The 25,000-nt window shown below is 44.7% G+C and overlaps 3 protein-coding genes across 3 annotated transcripts in view; 1 reads left to right on the top strand and 2 right to left on the bottom strand.

Annotated features, from left to right (window-relative positions):
- The window catches only part of si:ch211-106h11.3 (CCN family member 1), an 11,904-nt gene extending 1,053 nt beyond the window's left edge, over window positions 1-10,851 (top strand). Inside the window, exons 2-5 of the mRNA XM_061026628.1 lie at window positions 2,156-2,369; window positions 3,681-4,124; window positions 5,090-5,268; window positions 8,222-10,851. Of these exons, the coding sequence (XP_060882611.1) occupies window positions 2,156-2,369; window positions 3,681-4,124; window positions 5,090-5,268; window positions 8,222-8,527 (1,143 nt within the window). The 3' untranslated portion in view covers window positions 8,528-10,851. The remainder of the gene's footprint in view (window positions 1-2,155; window positions 2,370-3,680; window positions 4,125-5,089; window positions 5,269-8,221) is intronic.
- An 869-nt stretch (window positions 10,852-11,720) lies between these two features.
- On the bottom strand, window positions 11,721-19,356 carry ddx39ab (DEAD (Asp-Glu-Ala-Asp) box polypeptide 39Ab). Its single transcript, XM_061026325.1, has 10 exons — window positions 19,214-19,356; window positions 16,690-16,902; window positions 16,351-16,478; window positions 15,931-16,207; window positions 15,689-15,807; window positions 15,406-15,537; window positions 14,776-14,885; window positions 14,442-14,586; window positions 13,363-13,510; window positions 11,721-12,221 (listed from the first exon to the last, which is right to left on the bottom strand). The coding sequence occupies exons 2-10, from the start codon at window positions 16,895-16,897 to the stop codon at window positions 12,205-12,207; spliced, it is 1,284 nt and encodes a 427-aa protein (XP_060882308.1). The 5' UTR covers window positions 16,898-16,902; window positions 19,214-19,356; the 3' UTR covers window positions 11,721-12,204.
- A 328-nt stretch (window positions 19,357-19,684) lies between these two features.
- si:ch211-106h11.1 (volume-regulated anion channel subunit LRRC8D) overlaps window positions 19,685-25,000 on the bottom strand; it is a 14,933-nt gene continuing 9,617 nt past the window's right edge. Inside the window, exons 2-6 of the mRNA XM_061027064.1 lie at window positions 24,310-24,675; window positions 23,627-24,199; window positions 22,072-22,322; window positions 21,570-21,947; window positions 19,685-21,297 (exon numbers count right to left, since the gene is read on the bottom strand). Of these exons, the coding sequence (XP_060883047.1) occupies window positions 20,175-21,297; window positions 21,570-21,947; window positions 22,072-22,322; window positions 23,627-24,199; window positions 24,310-24,660 (2,676 nt within the window). The 5' untranslated portion in view covers window positions 24,661-24,675 and the 3' untranslated portion in view covers window positions 19,685-20,174. The remainder of the gene's footprint in view (window positions 21,298-21,569; window positions 21,948-22,071; window positions 22,323-23,626; window positions 24,200-24,309; window positions 24,676-25,000) is intronic.

Genomic DNA, 25,000 nt, shown 5'->3' with positions numbered 1-25,000 from the left:
CGTAAGGGTCAGGCTCCTGTAATATTACCCAACAGAAGGCCTATACACAAATAGACGAACAAATACTCTTAAGGTGAATTTGAACGCACCACATGCTATAAATATCAAAATTAATATTTTGGGATGCTTGTTGGGGTGATGTTTAAGAACCAGAGCAACTCCAATGCTAATGCTAAATGCTAAAAATGAAGTTGTGTAATGTCATATCCAGTTTTCTTGCCGACCCGAGACTGATGACCCGACCTGAGTTTAGACGGTTACAGAATCAGGAAGGCGATCGACTCTCTTTGATCTGTGTGTGTGTGTGTGTGTGTGTGTGTGTGTGTGTGTGTGTGTAGAGAGTGTGTGCGTGTGTGTGTGTGTAGAGAGTGTGTGCGTGTGTGTGTGTGTGTAGAGAGTGTGTGGGGTAGCTGGGTCAGAGAACGCACCTTTCATCCTCGCTCGCACGGCGGATGCCAAGCGGAAGGCGACAGAGGGTTACAGATATCCCTGTGGGGCCTTAGGGACAGTGCCGGGTATTCAGCGAATGTTTAAACCCCGCACACTTTGAGGAATTTCTGTGATCCGTGTAACAAGAGTCAAACTTTTGTCCTGCTCTCTTCGAGGGTGGCTTATACAAACACAGAAAATGTTTTAAGGCGCTGTGATATCAATTTATTCCTTCCAGATTTTAGAAACCTAGATGTGTTCCACTCTGAATTAGTTGAATGAAAAACAGACATTTTGCCTTTTCCACAAGATTCCTTTGTTTTTGTCCGAGCAGCAAACTCTGGTGTTAAAAATGAAGCCAATGCATAAGTGCAGAAAACTGCAGTTCCTTGAGTGTCCACTTGAAGCTGGCTTCAAAAGTGAGTCAATCCCCATTGAGCCCCGTATTAAACTGTTTTACAGCAGAAATAAACACGTTTACAGCCTGATTCAAAAAAACTTAAGCCTAGTTTCCACCAAGCGTATTAATTTGGTCCGGTACGGTAAACCCAGATCTTGCATGCATTACGAAAGCCAACTTTACTTGTAAGCCAGATATTGGCGTCAGTTATGTTATAGTATGACATCATAGAACCAAAACACCTTAAACAGAAGGCAACAAGGACGTCCAGCTGAGATCGCAGATGCGAGATGACATTAGTTGCAAAAAAACTAAAATTTGTCCTTTATCACTGCTGTTGGATGATTCTTTTGACCAACAGATTGCAGTGCTTCTTAGTTCAGCTTTCGGGGTTTTGGGTCGATTCGCTTGGCCCCCCAGCAGAAGTCTAGCAAACAAATTAGGACGATAAAAGTCGGTTTTGGTAACATTCCCAACTTCTGATGGTGGAAATGGACCAAACCGAACTGAACCGGACCACTTGGTGGAAACAGGGCTCACTTCTAAACATGATTAAAACTGTACAGGGACTTAGAGAATGCATTATTAAGGAAACTGAGCGGTGTGTCTGCTTTGACTGACAGACGGGTGCATCGTTGCTGTTTGTCAGGACGCTCAACTTCACTTCAGCTAAACCCTTAAGTCGTGGGTTTTGTTCCTTTGTTGTCATGGAATATGCTAGCTAGTCAAAAAGCAGGATGGGCTTATTTCAGAAACCAAGATTTTTAGTTGGAGTCTGCATTTCCAAAATGGCGACAACCATCGTTGGGCTTCATATTGTCTCCTCAGAAACAAATGGGTGTTGCCACTGAAACTATCTACATGTCTACATGTTTGTGAGCTGTGAAAGTACGCAACAACTTCCCGGTCTGCTCTCTCTCATTGGCTATTTTGGGTTTTCCATCAGAGGCAGCCCGATCTGGAATAGGTGGATATCAAACATGCTTGATATTTACAATTCCAGATCGGAGAGGCGTCTTTATCTGGCTGCTCTGATGAAAAATGTCCACAAGAAGTCAACTATGTTGCTTCATCTGCCATCTTGAGTATCTTGTAAACATTTCTTCATGCCTGCCATCTTTTCTACGTCATGTCTCGCCTCCCGTATCAAAGGGCAACTCCGAAAAATGTCAGAGTCAGGCTGTCCTGAAATGTCCTAGAAATGAGGCTGTAGTAAGCGGTCTCAAACGTCCATAAAAAAACTTATATCATTGATGTCAGAAGTCTAATAAAGTTGTTGTGCGACAGGTGAGGTGAATAAAGTGACCTCTCTGTCCTCTCCTGAAGGTGAACGCTGGATGTCCGGTGATATGCGAGTGTCCAGCGGGCCCCCCGTCCTGCCCCCCCGGGGTCAGCTCGGTCCCAGACGGCTGCGGTTGCTGCAAGGTGTGTGCTGCTCAGCTCAACCAGGACTGTCACGAGGGACGACCATGTGACCACCACAAAGGCCTGGAGTGCAACTATGGCAACGACGTGGGTCGCACCAACGGCATCTGCAGGGGTACGTAGCAAAACAGAGGCTGAGAGAGGGAGGGGAGGAGATTTTTTTCGGTGTAGATTGGGAACAGTTTGGGGTTTTTTTTTTCTCGGGGTTGAGCGAGGGAATGTGTAACTTCAGGGTGGGGAAAAGTGGCGTCCGAGCCAAGCGGCTGGAGTTTCTCTTTGATACGGGCTGCAGGCTTGAAACTCAGTTCAAAAAACAGAGCGCCTTCATGAGCTGCGACTGAAACGCCGCCAACTCTGGATTTATATAAGTAGTTCAGTGTGTACACAAACAGCGCCCATGAAACGCACAAACACACACATGCATGCACAATGGTATTTTTATACGCGTGTTTATTTGGGGGTGTTTCTATAAAAAGGGGGGGGGTATCTGGGGGTGTTGTGTGGGGAGACCCACCGAGGGAGCGAAGGGGAAGGAGGTGGTAAACAAGTCAAAATAACTCCTCTGTTCTAAGAATAGAGGCGGCTTCATAAACCTGGAGATAGTGTGTCTCTCCCTGCCTCATCGTATCCTTCATCCAGGCACATTAAAGGTTTTATTAAAGGTGCATTAACAAAGATGTCCGCCTCTCTGTCTCCTCCTCTGAGTTTTTAACTGGTTATGAATCAGACTGAGACCAATACTGATGTCTTTATCTGACGAGACTTTCAAGAAGACTATTTCACTATTTCTATGTAGCTAATCTTAAATCCTGCAGAAGTTCAGATTCTGTAAAAAGTGATCGACAGCAGGCAGATTATTGATTTATATGACGATGGATGACACGTCTCCACATTGTCCTTTTGTACAAAAGTGAAACCAAAATACCCCCGGGATGGATGCTGGATTATTGCGTTGGTGACGACATTTGTACCCAGAGTTGTGCAGTAGATTCTGCTTTTGTTATTGATGTCCCGCCCCTGAACAAACATGGACGCCCCCTCAGGTGGGTTCAGTCCGCAGCAGAACAGAATCTTGTATCCTTTTGAAGCAGACAACACAGGAGCCTCATTTGTCAACAGAGCTGTCAATCATGACGGTATACAAAGATATAAATCAGCTAGATAAAAAATAACAGGAACCATGTTTGAGTCGTGTACTTTGATTTTATACTTTCATCCTCCCCATCTGTTCACACATCTGCATCGAATCTACGCCATAGCAAACGCCAAAGGTTCCGATGACGTGAAGCTCCAAATGTGTTGGCCTCACCTTTGAGGAGCCGTCATGTCGTCCATCTTTGCTTCAGTTTATGGCGCAGACCAAAAGAGTTATGTGTTTTATCAGAGTGGTTAAGTTTCTTCTGCTCACTGTTTCTTTCCCCTGCAGCGAAGGCAGAGGGCCGATCGTGTGAGTACAACGGGCGGATTTACCAAAACGGCGAGAACTTCCGCGCCGGTTGCAAGCACCAGTGCACCTGCATCGACGGAGCGGTGGGCTGCGTCCCCCTCTGCCCCAGCCACATCCCCCTGGCATCCCCTTCCTGTCCCGCCCCCCAGCTGGTCAAAGTCCCGGGCCAGTGCTGCCTCAGCGTCGACTGCCACAAGGGGACCACGGTCGTGCCCCCCGTGCACCGACGACACCAGCCCCCCCAGGCTTTCCCGCCGTACCCCTTCATTCCCTACCCGGCGTACCCCTACCCGAAGCCTTATCCCAAACCGTTCAAGAAGCTGTACCCCTACAAACCCAAAAAGGAGAAGGACACGCTGGGCAACGAGCTGGTGGAGGTCGGACGGAAGTGGGAGAAGATGCGTGGAAACAAACATCTGGCATGTAAGAGACGGTGTCGTCTGCGTAGAACTAATACCTTCTTTACTTCCTGATACAGATTCTGATCAAGACACCTTGACCTGAGTGTTAGTCAGGACCAAATACTTCCCACCAATACTGTGTATTTGTGGGAAAAACACAGATTGCTAACCTGCTAGTTTAAATTAGCATAGCGCTTTCTGCTAGCACCTCACTGTTGTTTTTATAATTGTCAGTCATCATGTTCCAGTTAAGTTTTGAGGAGCTTCTTGTAACAGTAACAGATTGATGCATTGACTTGTGTACCTGCAGATATCAACAACTCTGGCGCCTGTTTCCCCCCGCGCAGTAAAGCATTATGTTTACGTTTTTCGTCCGTTTTAGCCTCCTGACGCACAAACGGCCTCACTGTGAGCCTTCCCCCTCTGCATCTGTGTGTGTGTGTGTGTGTGTGTGTGTGTGTGTGTTGGCGTTTATGTGATGCTTGTTTTCCACTGGCTCCTTGCACACCAGAGGTGCTCTCTCGCTCATACACACTGCTCTCACACAGCACATACCTCCGTCACCCAGCTTTCCCCTCTCTCTCTCTGTAATCACCCCTCTCTCTATGCGTCAGTGTTGCCTGTTCACTGAATGAGGCTAGTGTGCTGTGCATCTCTGGACCGCTCCTTTCCCCCCCTCTCTCTCCTGCTGGCCCTTTTTCACCCACATTTACTTCTGCAGATTTTTTTAGAGATGTTTAGACCCCCTTTTCACCCAGCTTGACTTCTCGAGGTGAGAGGTGTTTTGATATCGTTTCCAGCGTCTGAAAGCCTCAAATGTGAAACCTGCAAGTTCGTCAGTCAATGCACTGATTCAGTACCAAACCTAAAAAATCCACATAACGTTTCTTCTCCAGGACTGTAGCTCAGAACACGAGGGAGGAGAAATTATCATCTGAGCATCTCCACTTTTCTGTCTCCCTCATGTCCTCTGTTTTTCACTCGCAGCCTGGAGGCAGATGGGAGATCAGTGCGTGGTTCAGACTACTTCCTGGTCGCAGTGTTCTCGGAGCTGCGGGATGGGCGTCTCCTCTCGTGTCACCAACGACAACGCCCGCTGTAAGCTGATCAAGGAGACGCGCCTGTGCAACATCCGCCCCTGCAGCTCCATGTCCGTCCCCGTCAAGGTGAGGAACGTGTGTGGTGCTTTTTAAGATTCTTTACATTTTCAGTTCTTCCTCTTAAGGCCGCTACATGCTGCAGACCGGCGGCTCTCTGGGGCTAAATGGATTCAGGAAAGGACGGCTCTCTCTTGGTATTATTAATATCACGGCATGTATTCGGCCCCCCTCCTCTGTAGCCGGAGTCTTTTCTGGTGCGTTCGGTCTATTCACAGTTCTGTTGCTGTGTGCGACTCTCCCTCTCCTGCAGGATGATGACAGAGCTCAGAATCAATCTTAAAAGTTATAAATAAATGATGTAATAACCTCCCTCTATTCACCAGGCAGCCATTTTCAGAGACAAATTAAAACCCAAACCTCAGATATCTTTGGTGGTTTTCTTATGAGCTCACCCACACTAACACAGAGAGTCCGCTGCCTCTAAAACCTCCTTTTGAAATCTCATAAGTTTAATGGAAGACACACTGTGAGACACAGATCTCAGTTATTGCTGCACCACTATAAAATAAGTAATTTTGAGCTTAAAGTCTTTATATGTGATTTTTTTGATCCAGCAGATGTCGCCCTTGAGCTCCAGCATGAAACCAAAACAACTGCATTGTTGTGTTAGCATGCTAATGCTAGCGATCTTTATTCTGCTCGTATCTTCACACTGCATGTAAATGTACCTGAAATGAGCGTGATCTAGAAACACAGTTAAGCAGTGAGTACAGTATGTTATTCTTCTTTTCTCTAGTCCCTCAATTAAACAACTTTTATACACGAGGGGAGGAGTCAGCCGGCCGTCCGGGCGATGTAAACAAAGTGAAGATAGGACTCTGAAAACATCACAGACAGTGGGACTCGGGTGTTACACCCATTGTAGACAGTCATGACTCACAGAGTTATTTTCAGAGGAGATACTTGATTTCTACATTTAAGTGTGAAAAATCACAAATAAAGACTTTAATCAACAAGTTAAACATTTCCAGAAAAGCCTCGGTGTAACTTACTATTTACAGTTTAACTGAGACTCACCTGAAACAGGTGAACGGGGGTTCCTCAGGGGACGTGATGAACCCAGAAACGGATCATGGTGTTTGATTTTGCAGTCACATCTGGAGGGGTAAATTTCACATTAAATGTGCAATAATTTAGGACAAGACAACATCTATGTTTTGTGTTTTTTTATTTATATTTGTGTCTTTTTTACAAAGCTGACTCAGAGCAGCACACAACATGTTTCTGCACACAGGGATAAAACCTCTACTTTATTTCGTTGGTAAACAGAAACCTGTCTTGAGCTGTTGGGCTGACAAAGTGTGATAAAGTGAAAGATGGATTTATAGAGAAAAACAAACAGACGGCCTGACAGAGAGGTTGATGAACCGGTGCAGAGTAATGGATGCATTTATGAAACTCTAGCTCGCCCCTCTCTCCCACACTGATCCTGCGACACTCTGTGGCTCTCAGCTTGCTGATATAAAAGCTCTTGATCGCCCACTCGGTTGCTCTCTCACATTTTGTACCCAACACTCAGCGTCCCGTCGTGATCCACTCCGGAGCCCGATGGGTTTGTTGTGCACCTGTTTCCTCTTCTCTCTCTCTCTCTCTGCGTTCTGCAGAGCAGCTGTGGGTGTTAATGTGCATCAGTGTCGATCCTGAACTATTGTCGGCATGCTCGTCTCTCCCGCTCTCTTCTGTTGTCCTGACCTTTTATCTGCTCTCTCTCTCCGCCTCTTCTGCTTAACGGGATCAGCTTTTGTTTTTCATGTCGCAGAGCTTGAGTAATGAGTTCTTTGGTTTTGCCGGGCGGTTTGGATGCAGCAGATGACAATGTGATCCTGTGAGGCTTCGGCTGCAAAGCGGTGTTTAGCTGCACCAAAGAAAAGATTAAAGTCGTGCTCGCTGTGCAGCTTTATGGATGAGTTGACTCAAACGATTCATCACTTTGGTCAAGTTAAAGAACACAGATTTACTCGAGTATGAAGACGGATACTAATGTTATCCAACTTAAAAGATGTCCTCTGTTTGCTGTTTTTGTGCAGAGAGAGTCTTGAACTTAAACCAGTTTTACTTCAAATCAAATCCAAAAGGAGACTATACTGAAAAGAGTGTTTGGATTCTTTAAAGTCCCGGAGCGGCTTTTTGGTTAGCAGCAGAAGTCCCCACAAGTTAAACACAACATATCTAACCTGTAGTATAACATCCATGTGTGTCATCATGACAGACGAGACACAAACGTCAAAAAGTAGAAGTCAAATGTCTTGTAGCTCTGAATCTGATCCGACGTTTGTCCGTTTGATTTTGTTAGCGTTTGCCTTTATTTGAAAGGAGTGGAGTCAGAAATCGGGGTTGAGAAATTTGTAATGACGGACTTGAACCCCCGCGCCCCGTGTACCAACGCTCTAGTCCTCAGAGGATGAATCCTGCGGACTTTGATTGGTCCAAACTTTTGACTTTAGCAGACAAGGCAACATGTTTGATAAAGAATGCTGCAGATGTTTCTACAGACGTGAATGACCTCCTTTAACCCTTTGACTTTTCATCAGGACAAAATGCTCAGGACTAGGGGCTGGTGGCGCAGTGGTTAGAGCGCGCGTCCCATGTATGGAGGTTGTAGTCCTCCAGGCGGGCGGCCCGGGTTCAAATCCGACCTGTGGCTCCTTTCCCGCGTTTCATTCCCTACTCTCCCTGATTTCCAACTCTATCTACTGTCCTATCTCTCCAATAAAGGCACAAAAAGCCCCAAAATAAATCTTAAAACTAAAAAAAACTTGACATTAAAACAGCCAATCACAATCGTGATAGCGTGCCGTCACCATAGCGTGCAAACGTTATCTTTTTCTTTGACCTATATTTAACCACGACCTCACAGCGCTGCTCGCTTGTCTCATAAAACTCTTTTAATTGGACAGAATGAAACGCCTTTTTCTTTCTCTGGAAAAGTAAATCACCTCTTTTTCTTCTCTCTCCACAGAGAGGGAGGAAGTGCTCTCGAACCCACAAGGCGCCCGAGCCTCACCGCCTGTCCTACGCCGGCTGCAGGAGCACCCGTCTCTACAGGCCCAACTACTGCGGCGTCTGCAGGGACGGCCGCTGCTGCTCGCCCCGTCGCACGCGCACCGCCGGCGTCGCCTTCTCCTGCCCCGACGGCGAGCGCTTCAGCCGCTCCGTGATGTTCATCCAGTCGTGCAAGTGCAGCGACGAGTGCAACCACCTGAACGAGGCGGCCATGCCTCCGCAGCGGTGGCTCTACGGAGACACGCACAAGTTCATGGACTAAAACCCTGAACCCCCCCACATTCCCTCACACACACACACAAAGACTTTTAAGTCCCCCCGTAGTGATCCCCATTGTAGAATAGCTGTCCTTAGTGTATCTACGAGAAGACGCAAGCGTGGCCAACACATGGAAACATCTTTGGTGGATGTTTGGGGAGGAACGGGGAGAAAATGAATGAATCAAGATGGAGGCAGCGGCGACTTGGAAAGTGACCAGCGTGTGCTTTTAGTGTAGATAAAGTCGGACTACTGGGGTTAAACTGGCCGCCATGTTGCCGTCATTCACCAAAAAGTCCCCCGAACTCTTGAGACTTTTTGTGGGGATGCTGGAGCAAAAAAAAGCTCCAGTGATGTGGATTTTCATCTCTCAGTGAAAGAGCAACAGGTCCCTCGAAGTAGTAAAACTCACTCCAAAACTAAAAACCAAATGAAGACTCGCAGGGAAGATTAACAAGCAAACAACGGGGATCTGAAGACGGAGGAGGATGCTCTGAGAGGGGGAGGGGCTTGTGTCTTTTTATGGTATTTATTCACTGGTATTTATTGTTGAGACAGTGGCTGCTATGTTTGGAGCGACTCTGCAGCTGAACGAGGGACAAAACAGCTGAGAGCTGTCGGCCGCGAGCAGGAGAGACGGACTCCGGGGGCGTTTATCCTGCCGGTCTCTTTTTAGAGGTCGCAGCGGTCAGAAAGTCGTTATGTAATGACAGATGATGATGAAGGCTACAGGAGAGAGGAGGACTTATGGACTCATGGAGTTGAACCTGCCTTGTGGAGGCTTTGTACGCATTAGCGGGGGGGAATATGTCAGAGGTTTGTTTACACAGCTGAGCTCGTCCTCGCCGCGCCGCCACGGGAAGATGAGACATTTAGCGAGCAGCAGAAGAACAAGGCCGGGAATCTGGCGCCAAGAAGTCAACCGCCGTAATTCTGTGCAAATTACTATCCTGACTCTGACGGGGCAACGAGACGAAATCAGCCGCTCTCTTGTTTTCTGTAAAAATTCAGATTTTTGAAAACTGCGGCCGAGTAAACGTGTAATTTGTGACTCGTGGTGTGGAAACGTTCTGGTGCCGAATCTGGCCTAACACCAAACAATAACTCACACGTCTTCTTCAAGTTGTGTCTGTTTCTGAGAAATGCTTTTCCAAAACTTCTTGTTGTCACTTCAGTGAGCTTTATTTTTTCTGCAAGTGGTTAGAGTCAGTAACGTCGCTCGGAGGGGTCAGACAAATCCAAATATCAAAAACATTTTACAAAAAACACGCCCCCATATGCGGAAAAGGTAAATGCAAACGCCACAACAGGAACGCTACAGGAAGTCACAAAGCTAATGTCACAGCATGAATGCAAAGAGGAAGTTAGAACGAGCAAAATATCACCAGGCTTCAGCCGTGGCCTACAGGACCAGGATGTGTCAAATAGCTTTTTTCAAAACGCCACAAGAGGCCATAGCAGCAGGCCGTCCCCGCCGATAAAGCACTTGTGTTGAGAATTAGCATGTCGGCTAAAACACTCAAACATTGCGTCTGGTTCGTCTAATGTTCTTGTGATGTCAGAGTCAAATCATCAATCTAAAACGGTTTTTGTGTTTTTTTCCTTTTGCAAAGTGTTTTGGATTCACTCTGTCTGACATCTCCAGGCCACCGTAGTCCAGGGCTGCCAACGGTACATGAGAACTTATACATGACTTTAACTACAGAACACCGGTGTATTACTCAGATTGGCATCCGGTCAAGTTGGTGCACCTTACTACAGCCTTCGTTTATAATCTTTGTTCTCATGGATGGAGCTACAGAGGGACTCAGAGGAGTTTCAAACTGAAGAAACATTTTTAAAAAAGTGATTCTAAAATATTCTACTCGCAGCATTTGATGATAAAAGTGTTTCCTCTTTCCTCGTAACAAGTGGGTTTCTTTGAAACTGGTAAATGTTTGTATAGCTGCTGTAGGTTTCATGCTTTTTTCATGCTGTTGGGTTTGGCCTCTGTAGATGCTGCCGTGGTTTCTGTACTGTATTTGTAGTTTTGTTTAAGGACTCCCTAGTGCAGCTATGTACAGATGCTTTGTTAACCTCTCGTAGTTCTATCTGCTGTATGAGGGCCAGTCCTTTGACTGACCTATACTCAAGTAGTCCATGTAGAGTTTAGCGCCGGTTCAGATCAGTTTGTCTACTGGTGTTCATTAATTCCATCTGTGATGAGTCCTGCTTCTTCAGGTTACATAAAAGGTTTAAAATAACTCTGGACTTACAGGTAACTTCTCCTGAATCAATGGATGCGTCAAATCATTTTTTCATTTTCTAATAAAGACTTTATCACTCCGACACATTTCTTTTCATGTTGGTCAAATAAACAAAGGCCGAGTGTCAAGTCGTTTTCTGAGCCGGAGTCTGCAGCTATGCTTAAAAAAAAGAAGGTAGGGTTGGTAATTTCCTCCAGATCCAGTTTTTTTAAGATGTTGGTCGAAATGTATCTTTAGGTCCTGACAGAAATTAATAACTCGGGCGCTCTGAAAAAGGAACAAGAAATGATGTCATTTTCTGGAATTTTAAAAGGAACTTTTTAAGCTGCAGGAGTGTTTCCTCTAGCTATGATTAAAGTCTGCGAAATTTATGTTTTATTATAAAATTAAAATTAAAAAAATATTTGGTCCTTGACTCAGTCCCATCCCTCATATTTCTCCTAAAACATAAATAAGATAAATTAGCTGGAATATTTCAGATTTAAATTAAAATTATGCAGAAACTAAAAGAGCCATTTTTATCTCAACTTTGAAGAGAAATATTTATGATCCAGTACCGTGCTGAAGCCTGATTGCCCCCCCCCCCCATTCCCCCTCTGACCTGCACTCACACTTACCCGGGCCTGAGCACGGTGACCTCTATTACATAACATGCATGACTTTACATGATAATGAAGCGTGCCGAGTTTACACGACGAGTGGTGATTCTGGAGTCTGCTGGGGCCCAGCGTAAAAATAATTTGGTGGGCTCTCAACCAGTGTTCAACATGGCAACGATAGTCCTCTTAGGGAGGTTTCCTACTGTCATTGCAAGATTTGCAGCCAGGATCAAAGCACTCACGCTAGGACTTAAGAGTAGGCAAGGTACCGATTTTGAGCTTTCTAATACCTCAAAGTAAAATGTTCCTGTGGTGACGACATGCGTCCAATGATAACGGGCACATCCAGCACTACGACTTTCTGACTTCATTTATTGGAGGCATTCAACTGGAAATTCAAAGAAAGAGCTGCCATGTTAGTCAAAGTAGTTATCAGGACTTTAGTTCTTTGTTGACAATCAGATCTTATGCTGAGAGGAAAATAAAATAGAACACAACAAAAGGTTATCACATTGGTTACATGTTCCTCAGAACTACTTTCTACACGTTTCCCTGAAGCTCTGCTCTCGAGGGAAATCTCCAGAGAAGGAGGGGGGGTACAGACAACAACAGTAAAAATGGCATTTTATAAAAAGTTTTAATATCAATAAGCAAAAAACAGACAGTAAAAGACAAATTAAAATCCGCCCCTCCCCCCAAAAAATGCCAATAAAAATAAACGTTTGGTGAACACAGGGCACAGAGCAGAGCTTTAAATCAACAGTGAAGTACGTCTAGATCCAAACACACGACATGAGATCCATGGAGGGGAGACGTCTGCCGGGCCGGAGGAGGACTCATCTGGACTGCTCGACTGAGGAGGGAAAGAGACGGGAGAGGATCAACGCCATGAGCAACAGCTGAGCATACCAAGTTTTCATCAACAGGTTAAACATGCAAGTGTCCGTTTTCATGGCGACAGCAACAACTGTCGGCCGTGGTTGCCAAGATTGCTCAAACTTTTAAAACACCAGCTGATTATCTACGGAGCGTTCTTCAAATCTCACTGGATTAGGCAGCAAAGGAAAGCCACAAAACTTCAGCAATAAACAGTGACGATGATGTCGTTCTGATGGGTACAAGCTTTTCAAGATACCAGATTTGAAAACTTTGAGACCAGAAAAAACTAGTGATCTTGAAACCATGGCAACAAAAGCAGAACTCCTAGATATTACTTCTCGTTTGTAAATTACAAATATTGTCAGCAAACATTTCTGCACAAATGTTACCAATGCTTTTGTGCACTTTAAACAACATCTCCTCCTCTGCTCTCCGTTTTTAAGAGACGTAAATGTAACTTTTGAATGCATTTGAATAAACCATCACTGCTCTGTTTCTTGTACAGCTTTGGGTTTAAAGATCTGTAGTTTCCATACTATCCATCATTAGAATAACAGAGATTTGATTGCTTTGAAACATGAAATATCAAACAATTTGGGCAGACTTTTAGCGTGTCCTAACAGCATGCGACAAGAGCGATCATCAGCGACATCATCAGCTTGAGTCTATCGTTCCCTATTTGAATGATGTCCCAGATTCCCTGTATTCCATGTTCCTCTCTGTCGCTCACAGACAGCGGGGGCTCTACAAGTCACTGGCTTTTCACACTCAACTCTTGTCAGCTTGATTTGAAAATGGAGATATTGGTGCATCATTAATATCTACTAACATGAGCCGTTTATAGACGAGCCTTTGAGTAGTCTTTGAGTCCCGACACTTCCATTTGAGCAGCTTTCAAAAGCACTAGATGTCATACTGTTTGCTCGGGGAAACTTAAATCCACAGCGCAAAGAAGGAAATATTTAACAGATGCAGAGTGGAAAACAACACGACGAGACATCCAAAGCTGGTGGGCTGTTAGGACACATCGTTCGATGGATGAAGTGCGAGGTCCTTAAATTACACAATCATCTGAAAGTGTGTGACGGTGGGAATTCGGAAATGGAAAGACTTACTGTAAGAGGAGATGTCGATCTCGTCTGGCAGCTCGGACACGTTGACCTCGAAGCGGTCCTGCACATCGTTCAGAGTCTTGGCGTCAGTCTCGTCAGACACAAAGGTTATAGCCAGGCCTTTGGTGCCAAAACGACCAGCACGGGCAACCTGAGGGGGAGCGGGGGAGGGTTAGATCCGAAAGATACCGAGCACATTTAAGCCTCTGGAAAGTTGGCTTGAAATCATACAAATACATGAATTATATCAAAGCTGGCGCTGCTACTGAAAAGGCAAGGTCGCCCCTGAGCTTCAAGCGCTGGTCAGAAGCTACAGATTTGTTGATCAGAGTGAACTTCATAATAAAACAAGTGTTTATAACCTTTAAAAGCTCAGTAAAAAGAGTGAAAATAAGCAGCGTTTCCCAAACTCTTAAGAAAATGAGCACCAACTACAAACTCTTATTCTCATTTTAAACGTCTTTTTCACAACGTCGTCGCACAGATCTTAAAATAAACACTCCCAGATGGCCTCATGACTGTAGGCGTGGCCGAGTTTGATTGACATTTTAAGCACAACAAATTGGAGTTTGAACATCAGAGAGATGCAGCCCTTATAAGCTAAAGGAGGGAAAAAACAAAACAGAAACAAACTACAAAAATCATCACCGTGTACAACCTATCCCACCAGTTTTACTTTACATCATTTTGTTACTATACTGTCCTCCATGTTTTTCCTTGTCCTGTTTGCTCATTTTGTCCCTCTTTCTAATTCATTCAATTTATTTACTGACCCTTTTCCTTTTTTGTCTAAATCTGCTTGCAAAACTGTATCGTACCACAGTTCCCCTCGTTTGTATCTCTAAGTGTGTGCGCTTTGGTGAAAAAAAGTTTAAGGAGGGAAGAGAACTTTCCAGGTGGATATGATGAGTGAGCATTCACATGCTATGTCAAAGCTTTAAATACAGTAAGACCCTTTATATACATCGTACTGATAAGTAAGACGCAGACACACCCCTCTGAAGATTACGCCACACAGAGACACTTTAAAGAATGAATATTTGGGGAGAAAGCTGCGCTCATGTCTCCTCTGCATTTCTCACCCTGTGCAAATAGGTGTCAGAATCTTCCGGCATGTCGTAGTTGAAAACGATATTGACTCGCTCGATGTCCATCCCTCTGCCGAAGAGATTAGTGGCCACCAGGATCCGCCTCTGGAAGTCTTTGAACTGCTGATAGCGGGAAAGCCTGCAGAGAAGAGCGAGAGAAGGGGCGGAGGGAGGATGATCAACACAGCTGCTGCAGTCATAACTCGACTTTGAAGGCAATGATGTGTTGAGTTAACTGATGAGGCCGTAGGCTCCATAAACATACGCAGCATTCAGGGCTCAAAGGAGTGTGTGTTTATGAGAGGAGGGAAGTGTGTGTGTGTCTCACCTCTCCTCCTGAGTCATGCCCCTGTGGATGGAAATTGCAGGGAAGTTTTGCTCCACCAGAAGCTGGGACAGAGCGATGCAGCGCTGGACTGACTTGACAAAGATCACCACCTAGAGGCAAAACAGAGGTATTGCAACCTTTTGTTAGCAAAACATCAGTTTGGCTGCATTCACACTGCAGCTAAAAGGTTTTTTTTAAATCCCTGTGAACAACACAAGCCATGTGGAAACAGATCTTTTCCAATTAGATTCAGGCTACTCGCATATGGGGATTCTGATACAAGCTACATTTAAACATAATGTGGGATATAAGCAAACAATCTGTCCTGAGCATTAAAAGAAGACTGTATGATGTTCTTCTTCTTTTCTGTAGTTTTTGACTAAAACAGCTTTTATACACAAGGGGAGGAGCCGGCCGTCCCGTCCATGTAAACACGGCTCTGACAACAACACAGCCAGCGGGACTCGAGCTTCTCCCTCATTGTAGACAGTCATGACTCAGAGACACATTTACACAGAACATGCTTTGTTTCTGATATATTTATGTGTAACAGGTTGCACATTCTTCCTTTAAGGCTGTAAGTGTAAAATGCTGGGGTGTATCATCATATCAACAGCTGCATCTCTTCACCTGGTTGAACTCCAACACGTCGAGCAGGTCGAAGAGTTTGCGGTTCTTCTCGCTGTCCTTCAGTTTGGAGTAGTACTGCTGCAGGCCGTGGAGGGTTAGTTTGGTCTCATCGTCCACAAACACTTCCATGGGCTGCACAAGACAAGCAAAGGACCAGTTAGACGAGTTTAAGTAGGCAGGGTGATAAAAACATGTGAAATTCAAATATGCAGCCGTTTCCCCGTCCTGTGTAAATCTACATGTTGGGACACAATTCTGCAGCAATGCTTAATCCATCACTTACATCTTGCATGAATTTACGGCAGACTGGTCGGATCTCTTTACTCAATGTAGCGCTGAACATCATGACCTGCTTCTCATGAGGGGTCGCCCTGAAGATCTCCTGCACGTCAGACCTCATGTCTGTCAAACACACAAACAAGTCAGAGATTTAAAAATGAACGCTGGATGTGACCTTGTGTTTAAATATCACAATCAACGACGAGTAGGAAGGAATATCTGCACAGGTGAGACTGAAGCACTCACCTAACTGATCCAACATTTTGTCACACTCGTCCAGCACAAAATGTTTGACGTTCTTCAGAATGAGGACCTTGCTCCGGCTGAGAGCGAGGATACGACCCGGCGTGCCGACGACGATGTGCGGGCAGTTCTTCTTCAAAACCTCCTCGTCCTTCTTGATGGCCATGCCGCCGAAGAACACTGCTGCCTTCACCGAGGACATGTACTTGGAGAAACGCTCGTACTCTTTGCTGATCTGGAAGGCCAGCTCTCTTGTGTGGCACATGACCAAAACAGAGACCTGGGGGGGGGGGGGGGGGGGGGGGGTGATCAGATTCAAATATTTAAGGACTTAACAGTGGCACAGAGGTGGGACCAGCTTTAGTGCTCTTTGCAGTGGATGTGGGTAAAAAAATAATACCATAAGAACTTTTCTTAACCTACCTGTCCGTCAATAGGTTCAATCTGCTGCAGTGTGGCCAGCACAAACACGGCTGTCTTGCCCATACCAGACTTGGCTTGGCACAGGATGTCCATACCCAGGATAGCTTGTGGGATGCACTCGTGCTGGACTGCAATGAAAACACACAGAATAAGAATTTAATTAGAAATGTATTTTGAAGAAGTATAGTGATGAAAAGTGAAGATCCAGCTGCTGAAACATGTTCAGCAAAGCTTCACACAAAGACAGAGTTAACAAGTTAACATGCCTTTAAGTCTCTGCATTGCTGTTTTCTCACATTATTTTATCTTTACAGACGAGTACAAATAAGGGAATCGTACCTTCAGACGGATGCTCAAAACCGCAGTCGATGATGGCGCGGAGCAGCTCTGGTTTGAGCAGAAAGTCTCTGAACCCAGAGCTGTGGATGGAAACGTAGGAACCCTTCACCTCCTTCTTGCCGGCAGGCGCGGCGCTCTCTGGCGCTCCCTGAGGCTCTTCGTCCTCTTCATAGTCGAGCAGCTCGTTGTCAACATCATTCTCAGCCATTTTGTCTAAAATGAGGAAAACATTATTCAAATGCCGGGTCGTTATCGATCAACAGCCGAAGCCAACGCCCGGATGGAGGGTTTAATGGGGCTGTTCACAACCGGTGTTTTCTTTCTTTGTGTACATGGCTCTTTAAACGGGTTTAACGCCCCATCAAGCACCATCAGAGACGCCCAACACTCAACTCTTCAAAGGCGTTTCTGCATATCTTGATTCTCCTTGAATGTAAATTTCCTCCTCTCTTCTGTAAGCAGTTTCAGTGTTTACGAAAAACACTGCCAAGAACACACAAGTCCACAAAAAGTATTTTAAAAAGGAAAACAAGTTACAGTAAGTCGACAGTTTAGATCCAAAATCCAAGACAGACCCCCTTTAAGGGATCATAAGACCTTTTGCGATCACAATACCCAAGTATTTTTTTATTTAACTTTTGTAAATATGTTGATTTTTAACTTCTATTTTTAATAATTATATTCCGTCCTGTTTTCTTGAGCTGCTGTAATGCAGAAATGTCCCCCATGGGGGATCAATATAGTTTATCTTTTGAGACATTTGATGACCTTGAATCTACTTCCCACATAAAAAAAACCCACACACAAACCCAAAACAAAAAAGTGACACACACATCACCAATGACACAACCACGATTTACTTTCAGTTTTTACAACCAAAATAATGTTTACATACCTCCCCTTTTCATTATATATTTTATTAAATGAAGATATCAGATTTAATTATTTTTTATGTGGGTTGCTTGTTTTTTTGTTGTTATATTTTTCAAATAATTAAAAATAAATTAATGCAAAAAAAAAAAAAAAAGAATCTACTTCCAAGACTTTTAAAGATCTGCAGGAACCGTGTTTAAGTCTGCTTTTAAATGCAGACACGGGACACGTTTCTTATTACATCTGGTTACCTTAACTACTTTTAACAGAAACAATGTGCATTTTAATTTCTTGTTTATAAACCTGTATGAGTTGATTTTTAAGTTAATTGTTATAAATACATTAAAAGTTTTACCTAACATTGTTTAAGTTAGAGTAGAATTACTTTATTGATCCCAAACTGGGAACTTGTGGCGTTACAGCAGCAGGTTATCAAACACACAATATGAGCAAAAAACACAATATTAGCAAATTTAAACACAATATAATATTAAATAAAAAGTAAAAAAGCACTAAAAATATCAAAACTAAGAATGAGAATATATACAACCAGGATTTAACTAAACATTACTAGTCTTAAATATGAAAGATTAAATGTAAATGTGCAAAAACAGAGTTGTAAATGGACAGTAGAGATAAATTAAAGTGCAGGTTATAATTACAGACATGAACACAAAATAAATAAAGTGAGGCAGGATGTGGGATCCCTCAGTTCTTTTTTTAAATTAAATTAAATTTTCTCACTTTAATTCATTTCACTCCAGTCTCTTCTGTTATGAAATCTGTTTCTCAGCCTGTAGTATTTACTTCTATTACTTCAACTGTTAACTAACATGCATGTTTAATTCATTTTACTGTTTTACTTTAATCTCTTTGTATTTGTTTTAGTATTAATCTTATTCTGTCAGTTCTTTTGTTCTGCATGTTTTTAAATACAAAAGTTCTTCATAAATAAACTTAGTGATTTGCTCATTATTGTATGAAAAGTGCTCAATAATAATTCATCTTTTATAATAATTCCTCTTAAATAAGAGGAGATGTAAATAAGTTTATAATCAGATGTTATTTATAAAACATGTTGAAGTTGATTCTCTTATTTAGCCTCAAAACACACAGAATAAAACATGTTAGATAATTTAGTAACAAAACGTGAGAGGAAATACAATGTGGGATGCATTAATTTAAACAGCTTAAAGCTTAAAGATAAATAAATAATGTGAATCTACAGATTCAACGAGCCGGTTAACAGTTAGCTTCACTGGAAACCCATTGTGTTGCATAACCGAAGCTAACGTGGCGAGCTAACGAAGCTGCTAGAGAGATAAACTAACTTAATACGTAAACAATGAACGGATAAATTAGAGGTAATTGCGCAGTATTTGTTACGTGTTGGATTAAAAGACACATATTTGTTAAATATAAACAAATACGTGAAAGCTAACCGGGTGGTCGGAGCTAGCTTGTTCTTGATTAAAACGCGCTAGCTTACCGTTAGAGCGCAAAATCATCAAACAATGAAGGACGATTATTCATTTAAGGAGAAAAACTTAACGACTTAATCCAAATAAATCAACTTCACAACTTCATTGAAGCCAGTAACAGTTTTGTAAACCTTCTCGTTGCCACATTCATCACAGTTTTTCAGTCTTACCTTCTGCAGTTTAAGCTAAGCGTCCACCTACAGAACAAACCGCATGGACAGGCCTCAAATGGGATATACGAGACACCGGAAGTCACGCCTTCGACGAAACGCGTGAACTTCATTGGTCGATTTGGACGCCCATTGGCTTCGGAGGCCAGTGATTGGACAGAAGTTGTTCCGCAGTACACCGCAGTTTAAAAAAGCGGGACGCAGCATGTACGGAAGCTCTCGAGGGACATAGACGGTAAATAAATAATAAACAAACGAATACATGTTTTATTTTCAGTGTTTTATTGTGTTTTTTTTTGTTGTGGAGGCGATTTTATTGTTAAGATTTTAATGTTTTATAAATAAACATTATTATTTGTATTAGCAATTTAATGTTTTAAAGTCTATGTTTTATAAATAAACATTATTATTTGTATTTGCAAATTAATGTTTTTGCCACATTTTGGAAAAGAAAGTCATGAAGAACAAAGATGATAACTGAGGAGTTTATTAACTTTCATGGCTGTAATCTGTTTTGTTTATTGTGAGGAACTGCAGCACAAATAAAACATGCAAGAACACATATCATTCTTAATGGTGTTAATATTAATAAATCCACCAGTTGAGAACCAGTGATCCAAAAAGATCCAACAGCACTGAACAGACGTACTGCTGTTTATATATCTAACAAGAATTTTCAACTTGCAGTGAGGTCTATATTAATATTTTTATCCAAAAGGTTAACATAGGTTATTATTTAAATATATTCTTTTCAATTCTTCTTGAAGGTCATTGGTTTGTGCTCATATTTAGAGAAAAAAATAGCAAATATAGGGTCTAAAATGTTATATCAACAATAAAAGTCCCACAAAATAACTTTTTACTTATAAAGCAAGTATAAAAATATATTAGTGTACAAAAGGCTGTGGTCAGAGATGACTTAGATGTTATGGTAATATTATCTGTAAGATAGAAATTAGTCTTATATTTGTGATTCTAGAGCTGAAGAGAAGCTCCACTGTGTAGGAGAGAAGTATGGAAAACTGTCTGACTCTGGCCGGTCGTGATCCTCTGAGTGTTTCTCAGACGGGCAGAAAGAGCGTCTCAGGAAGTCTCTGACCTGAGGCGGCAGAGAGAGAAACAGCCACTCCTCCACCAGGAGACCCCCTCCGTGCAGGCCTGAGCAGCAGCCCAGTTCAGCAGGCAGCTCTTCCAGACTGTTGCTGCGCAGGTCCAATCTGCTCAGGTGGCCTGAAGCTGCGATCCCCCCCGGCAAAGAACTGAGAGAGTTGTGTGCCACGTTGAGGATCCGCAGCTCCACACAGCTGCTGAAAAGCTCAGAGGGGAGGCTCTCTAATCGGTTCCCGCTGAGGTCCAGCTCTGTGAGCAGCTGCAGTGTTTTCACCTCTGCGGAGAGCTCCTTCAGCAGGTTACCCGCCAGCAGGAGCCTGCGAAGGCGGCGGAGTGAGAAGAGAGCTGGAGGAAGGCTCCGGAGCTGGTTGTTTGACAGATCGAGAAGCTCCAAGCCCCGCAGCACACCGACACTGGCCGGCAGCACCACAACATGGTTGTAGGCGAGTCTAAGACAAGAAAGACGTCTCAGGTGAGCCAGGGTGAGCAGTTCCTCCAGAGTTCTGAGGTTATTGTGTTGCAGGTCGAGGGTCCGCAGGTTGGAGAGAGCCAGCAGGGCGGAGGGCAAACGCTCGAGCTGGCAGTCCTGCAGCAGCAGCTCCGTCAGGTCCACCATCCTCTTCAAACCCGTGAGGACGAGCAGCCTGGTGCCCTCGTTGTAGATCTCAAGCCTCGCCACGCTGCCCGCCACCTCGCACAGCTCCCCGGGGATCCGCTGTAACCTGCCTCGGACCGCCAGCATACGCAGGTGGCGCAACTGGCGGAGGCTCCCCAGTGCCCAGCCGCGTCCGACTCCACCATCACTGCTCAGGCAGCCGCAGAGGTGGAGCTCGTGCAGGCTGTGGAGGGAGAGGACCCAGCTGGGGATCTCTGACGCCTGAGTGAATGTGAGGTGGAGGACCTCGAGTCGCTCCTGGAGGACTCTGAGCGCACCGGGGTCCACAGCCGCCGTGCAGTGATAGAGGTGGAGCTCCCTGATGTAGGAATCAATAATAACATCAACAATTATACGAGAAGAAGCCAATGCAGAAGTGCAATAAACTGCAGTTCATCAAGTGGCCACTAGATGCTGGGTTCAGAAGTGAGTCAATCCCCATAAGGCCCCACACAGAAAGTGGTAGAGGGCAGAATTTTAATCAAACTTATCAGTCTAAATTATATTATTACTTAAAGTTACGCACAAGCTAATTCAGATATTTCAGTCATTTATATTGTATATGAGCATCATGGGGTTCATGGGACTCACCTGAGTGCAGCCATGTTGGCCACCTGCACGGTGAACCTGGCGTCTGTGATGAGTTCCAGTTTGAGGACATGAAGCTGGCTGAGGGTGAAGAGGGCGGGGGGGAGGCGAGGCAGAGCCACCAGCTGCAGCCTGGAGCCGCCATCTGCATCCACGGTCGTCATGGCGTGCAGCTTCTCCTCGCCCCAGCGCCTCTCCAAGCTCTCCTCCAGCAGCCGGCTCTCGCTGACGGGGGACAGGAACACGGACAGGCGCTGAGCCAGCAGGGGGTCGTACTGGTCCAACATGTGCAACAGGAAGGCCAGGTCGTTCCTCAGGTCGGGAACGTCGATGAGGGAGCGCAGATCCTTCAGAGAGTGGAAGGAATACTGCCGCAGAGAGCTGCACAGGAAACATACAGAAACATAGTTCACAGAATATTAGACTGAAGACATAAACAACGTCATCAGCACCCTATCATCCTCTGTATCGTTGTTACTGCATGCTGATTTCTTCAAACTCTGACCTGTGCAAAATCCAGCAGAGGGTGTAGAGGTTGAGCAGGCCGTACAGCCCCAGCAGGCTCAGGTAAGCCACCAGCAGTTTGCGCATGAGAGAGGAAATCACATGGATACACTCGAAGGTGGCGTAGCCCACCAAGGCCTGCTCCTCGGGGCGACAGGTGTGCGTGAAGGTGAAGGAGCCGAGGAGAGGGATGGTGTAGCCCACGATCAACGTCACCATCAGCAGTTTGAAGATCGTCTGAGCCAAGTAGACCTGAATAAATGTCCATCAATCAATCAGTCAGTACATCCGTCAGAACAATGCCCCCCCCCCCCCCCCCTCCTCCTACATAACCCAGACTCTCATCAGCCCCACAGTCAGTAAAACATCAAAATAATTTGAATGCTGAACTGTTCTTTATGAGTTACATTAACGCCCACTGGACTTTAAAAATGTATCTTCCGGGGCGCTGGAGGCGCAGTGGTTAGTCCTCCAAGCGGGCGGCCCGGGTTCACATCCCTCCTGTGGCTTCTTTCCCGCATGTCATTCCCCTCTCTCTCTCTCTCCCTGATTTCCAACTCTATCCACTGTCCTATCTCTCCATTCAAATAAATAATAAATAAATAAATCCAAAAATAAATCTTTAAAAAAAATGTTTCTTCCTTACATGCACTCTGTGAGTAGTTACACACATTAAGATTTTTTTCTCATAGTCCGCTGCACAGCTCCTACATCACACATTTTGTGTTTTTTATATTTTATATTTTACATTTTTAAATTATATTTTATATATTGTAATATCTTCTTCTTCTGTATTATTTAAGTTGTTTCTAGTTCTGCTTTATTTCCTTGTTAATTGTTTAGCACCAATACACCAAGTCTAATTCACTGTATGTGTAAATGTACTTGGCAATAAAACCCGATTCTGATTCTGATTCTGATTCTGATCCTGATCCTGATCCTGATCCTGATTCTGATCCTGATTCTGATCCTGATTCTGATTCTGATCCTGATCCTGATCCTGATCTTGATTATGATCCTGATCCTGATCCTGATTCTGATCCTGATTCTGATCCTGATCCTGATCCTGATCCTGATTCTGATCCTGATTCTGATCCTGATCCTGATCCTGATCCTGATCTTGATTCTGATCCTGATTCTGATTCTGATTCTGATTCTGATCCTGATCCTGATTCTGATCCTGATCCTGATTCTGATTCTGATCCTGATCCTGATCCTGATCCTGATCCTGATCCTGATTCTGATCCTGATTCTGATCCTGATTCTGATTCTGATCCTGATTCTGATTCTGATTCTGATTCTGATCCTGATTCTGATCCTGATTCTGATTCTGATTCTGATCCTGATTCTGATTCTGATTCTGATTCTGATCCTGATTCTGATTCTGATCCTGATCCTGATTCTGATTCTGATTCTGATCCTGATTCTGATTCTGATTCTGATTACAGTTCAAAGCTGTTGAGTTTGATCATTTTGGTCACTTCAGGTTGTTGCATGTTTTACACCCACTTAGTTTAACATACATTAGACAGATTTAGTGTGTTTATTTTGCTCACCTTGTAGATGACGTCTGAGATTTCGCAGTGAGATCTAAATTTCCGGACCCTCTCGAACAGCGCCCTCGCCTGTTCTCCGTCGCTTCTATCCAGACTGATGACCTGCCTGGGATTTTCCACCTTCACCGACGCCTTGAAAGGAGACAGGTGCACCTGGGAGCCGCTTGAGACGGACGAGTTACAGGAGAGGGTGGAAGGGCACGGGGAGGGAGGGGCGGCGGCGGCACCATCTGACCTCTTTAAAAGCGGGCTCTCTGCGCGTGAGTCCAAGCTGGATCGTCTTGTGAAGGTCACCGGGGTCGAACTTAAAGATGGAGGAGGTCGCGGCGGTCGTCTCCTGTCCGCCTCCTCCTTCTCTTGGATGTTCTCCTGCTGGGCGGCGTGGGACACAGCCTGAGACGTCCAGGGGGATTCACAACACTTTGCCAGGATGGCCAGGAAGTGCTCGATGCGGGCGGAGGTGTGGGGGAAGTGGAGCCAGAAGGAGCCGCTGGCGACCAGCACGAGAGACTGCAGCAAGGCCATGTAGGGGAAGAAACGTGAGCAGAGAGGGAGAGCCTCGTGGTAGCAAACCTGGACAGAGACAGAGACAGATTTATTTTGGCTTACAAGCTGTTAGCCAATCAGAGCGACAGAAACGCTCTCGTGTATTTTGACACCTTTGTGAGTTTAAATTCCGTTACCTGGCTGATGTAAATGTACTGCTGGTAGACCAGGTGTGTCCTCCGCCCCGTGGCTGGAGGGAGAAGATCTGGGCTGGTATTCTGTGGAAAGTGGGTCGGGGGTTTAGGTGAGGGGTTCAGTGTCACATCCCCTCCAGGTGTTGGACTGGGATCACTGGTATTCATAGTAAAAAGTGGATCCAGGGGGATGCACACCACTCGATCCCTGGACAGCTGCTCAGTACAGGCCAGGACGGACGCCATCAGCATCAGGACCACCAGGTAGTCCATGAAGACCTCCCACCAGGGCTTCAGGAGTTTAGACCTGCTCTGGTGCTGGTTCAGAGGCACCAGCTCCGACAGGGAGAACATGGTGACCTCCGAGGCCTGAGAGAGTGAAAAAACAAAAGTCCAAAGGATGAATTATTGTCCTGGCTCAACAAACGAGAAGACAAACAAACGCTCGGCACCACAACAGACGGGGGGCGGCAGGGATCGGTTATTTACACTGAACAGAACAGCAACTTCAACAAACTGAAAAACATATCGAGCAACTTTTGAAGAGAAAGAATTTAAGTGATGCTGCAATTGGTGGAAATGGTGTTCAGGTGTCTCCTCTGCAAGATTGTAAAATTCTCCAGTACCGACTAACCTAAGTGTATTTTTACTGATGACCCGAGTAGACGCAGTCTCCCACTTCCTGACACATCAG

The sequence above is a fragment of the Labrus mixtus genome, chromosome 20 (assembly GCF_963584025.1).
Source record: "Labrus mixtus chromosome 20, fLabMix1.1, whole genome shotgun sequence".
NCBI classification, from domain to species: domain Eukaryota; kingdom Metazoa; phylum Chordata; class Actinopteri; order Labriformes; family Labridae; genus Labrus; species Labrus mixtus.
This window is presented reverse-complemented; position numbering and strand designations above follow the sequence as displayed.